Genomic DNA, 3431 nt, shown 5'->3' with positions numbered 1-3431 from the left:
AGCAACCCAGGGAAGCGCAACATAGAGTCCATCAACCTTTTATTGGCTATATCTTTTATGTCTTTTACTCCTCTACTACTCATGACTATCATCTGTCTATATAGAGGTCTACGGGTACGTTAATAGAACTGCTTGCGTGCTTAGGGTTCTTACCTTCATGCTCTGAGGTGTCTATACACCGCGTATAGCATATGACAAGGTAGTTATAATTGTCTCCTTGTGTATTCATTTAATAAATAAACAACGACGGCTAATTTAGTGTTGTTTTTCCTTAGTTTTCCCTGTTGTGTATGCACTGTGGGGACGTGGTTATATAGACTAATGCATGCATGCGTGTATATATAACTCTATTTAATTATTTAATTATTTCAAATAAATAAATACTTTTTTAAAAAAGAATTCTTTTTTATTTTGTTTTTTATTGTTTTATTTACCCCCGCATGGACAGGGGCTTGGCTGCGGGGCTGTCGCTGTGGATTTGCACATGCGAGGAGGGAGGGAAGGTAAGGGAGGCATCATCTGTTTGTTTTTCTTTGTTTATTTAATAAAAATTGAGTAAAATAAAAGAAATAACACAAAAAAAGTGCTTTATTTATACCCCGCACCTCTCACCCCTTTCTGGTGTACAGGCAGCTCCATAGGCGCTGTGTTTCTGCTTGACTCCTCTTGCTGCCTTCTTCGGGTGTATAGGCAGGTCTAATAAAGCTTACAGTATTATTAATCATTAATCTTTTCTTTTTTATCTCTTTTTCTTCTTGAGGGGCATCTGCTGCTGTTGAGGGGCCCCCTCCTCTTCTTACCTCCTTAACAGTGCCCTATTATTATATTACCATTTATTGGGGGGAGGGGGGCCTCGTAAGACGGGCACCTGAACTTGCTGCTGCTGCTGCTTTCCCCCTTTTATCTTCTTTTTTCCCCTTCTTGCATGCGTTTTATTTTATTCTTCTTTTCTCCTGCTGCTTAAGCTCAGGACTTGTGTTGCTGCTGCTGCTCCCCCCATAGAGCACAATGCTTACAACACCGGGGGCTGCAGCTGCTCCTCCCTCTGCTGCAGGGGGGGCCCCATGGGGTCCCTCTGCAGCAGCAGGGGGCCCCTTAGGTCGTGTCTATGGGTCCCGTAATGTATTATATGTACGTAATCTTTCCCCTCTTGTTACGGAGGAACATTTACGGGCAATTTTCTCTCATTGTGCGCAGCTGCTGCGTGTTGAATTTAAACCTTTACCCTCTGCAGCAGCAGCAGCAGGAGGTGCAGCAGCAGCAGCAGGACGTTATTGTGAATTAGAGTTTGCTGATAGTGCAGGCATTACTGCAGCGTCACAACTAAATGGTACAGAGCTGCTAGGTCTACCTATGCAGGTATCTGTATTAAACCCTGGGGGCCCCTCTGCTGCTGCAGGGGGCCCCGGAGGTGGGGGCCCCACAGAGAATCTTATGCGTATTGTTACCCCATTGCCGAACCCTGTTGCTGCAGCAGCAGCAGCAGCAGCACCAGTTGTGCTTCCTCCTCCTGTTCAACCTATAGGAGGTATGGCAGCAGCAGCAGCAGCAGCGGCAGCAGCAGCAGCAGCTGGTGGTGCTGCACCTCTTTTAGCAGCAGCACCTGCAGCACTTGGTCTAGCAGCAGCAAATCCAGCATTAGCTGCAGCAGCAGCAAATCCAGCATTAGCTGCAGCAGCAGCAGCAGCAGCACTACCTGCAACTGCTGCTGCACTCCTTCCTGTTACTGTTGCTCCTCCTGCCCCCGTTACTGCTGTAGAGATTGCCATGCAAAATCATCTTGCTAATCTACAGGTCAGTTGCTGCTGCTGCTGCTGAATCTACTGCTGCTGCTGCTGCTGCTGTTGCTGGAGTGTACAGTACCCCCCCCTATATGACCCATAATTCTGTATGATTTTTTGTGTTTATTCATGTGCTGCTGTTGCTGCTGTTGCTGCTGTTGCTGCTGTTGGTGCTGCAGGCAGTACAAGCTGCTGCAGCACAAGCAAAACAATTAGCAGCAAGAAAAAAGAGTGAATTAGGTATAGGTGTAGCAGTAACAGCAATAGATGGACGTCTTCCTCCTGCACAATCTCTTGTATCAGGAATTATTAATCATAATTATGAATATGATACATTAGATAAGACTTGCTTCGTACAAGGATTTCCTCAAGAGGTTAGACTTCCTGCTGCTGCTGCTGCTGCTGCTGCTGCTGCTGATGCTGATGCTGCTGATGCTGCTGCTGTTGTTGGTTCTGTTGTTTGCTGCTGTTCGTGGTTGTGAATTATTAATTATAATTATTATTATTAATTTGATACACTTGGTACAACTTGCTTCGTTCAAGGATTCCCTGCTGCTGCTGCTGCTGCTGCTGCTGCTGCTGCTGCTGCTGCTGCTGCTGCTGCTGGGGGTGGGTGGGGATCGGGGTGGGAGTGAAATTATTAATTATGAATTTGATACAATTGATGAACAAGGATTTCCACACGAGGTACTTTTTTTGCTGCTGCTGCTGCTGCAGCAGCAGCAGGAGCAGCAGGTGCTGCTCCTGCTGCTGCATGCATGCATGCATGCATGCATGAGTAAATAATATATTTTGTGTATATATGCATGCAGTATGATGAGAATGAGGTAAAAATGCTTCTTAGTGGTTTAGCAAAAGTTGCTGATCTACGATTATCTACAAACCCTAATATACCCAAGTAAATAAACCCTAAACCCTAAACCCTAAACCCTAATTACCATAAACACTAAACCCTAATTATTATATACCCTAAACCCTTGTTGTTAATATACCCTAAACCCTCGATGCAACAAAACCCTCAAACCCTGCAGACATTCTCCTAGCAAACCCTTCGTTGCTGTAGCACTTCTCCTGCAGTCCCTTGATGCATGCATGCATTGCTGTTGCTGTTGCTGCTACTGCTGCTGCTGCTGCTGCTGCTGCTGCTGCTGCAGATATGCCATAGTTGAATTTGAGACTCCGCAAGAAGCAACGGGGATGTTGGCATTAGATGGCAAAAATATCGGCACCTCTGTACTCAAGTAATTTATTTATTTATTTATTTATTTATTTAATTTATTTATTTATTTATTTATTATTTATATATTTAGTACTGATTATTTTATTTATTTATATATTTGTTTTCTTTTCCTCTCCTATTTATGGTGTTTTTTTTTTCCTGTTCTTTCTGTCTCCTTTTCCCTTTATCTATCTCGGTGTCTTTTTATCTGTTTCCTTTTCTACCTCTGTCTCTCTTTCTCCTTATTTCTTTATTTGTCTCCTTTTTTTTCTTCTTTTTTCTTCTTTTTTCTTCTTTTTTCTTTTGTCTCTTTTTTTCTGTCTCTTTTTCCCTTTATCCCTTAATATATTATCTGCCTATTTAATTAATTATTTTTTTTTTTTTTTTTTTTTTTTTTTTTTTTTTTTTTTTTTTTTTTTTTTAAAAAAAAA

At 42.5% G+C, this 3431-nt stretch overlaps 1 protein-coding gene across 1 annotated transcript; it reads left to right on the top strand.

The window, feature by feature from the left end:
* Window positions 1-1008: 1008 nt before the first annotated feature.
* EMWEY_00048480 (Possible RNA-binding protein, related, related) lies at window positions 1009-3026 on the top strand (the record flags this gene model as incomplete). Its single annotated transcript, XM_013477271.1, has 4 exons — window positions 1009-1794; window positions 1961-2155; window positions 2594-2679; window positions 2936-3026. 4 exons carry the CDS (start codon window positions 1009-1011, stop codon window positions 3024-3026), a joined length of 1158 nt encoding a protein of 385 aa, XP_013332725.1.
* Window positions 3027-3431: the final 405 nt, after the last annotated feature.

The sequence above is a fragment of the Eimeria maxima genome, genomic scaffold, assembly GCF_000499605.1.
Source record: "Eimeria maxima Weybridge genomic scaffold, Emw_scaff1097, whole genome shotgun sequence".
Taxonomy (NCBI): domain Eukaryota; phylum Apicomplexa; class Conoidasida; order Eucoccidiorida; family Eimeriidae; genus Eimeria; species Eimeria maxima.
Note: the sequence above shows the minus strand (reverse complement) of the source record. Positions and strands in the feature narration are given on the sequence as shown.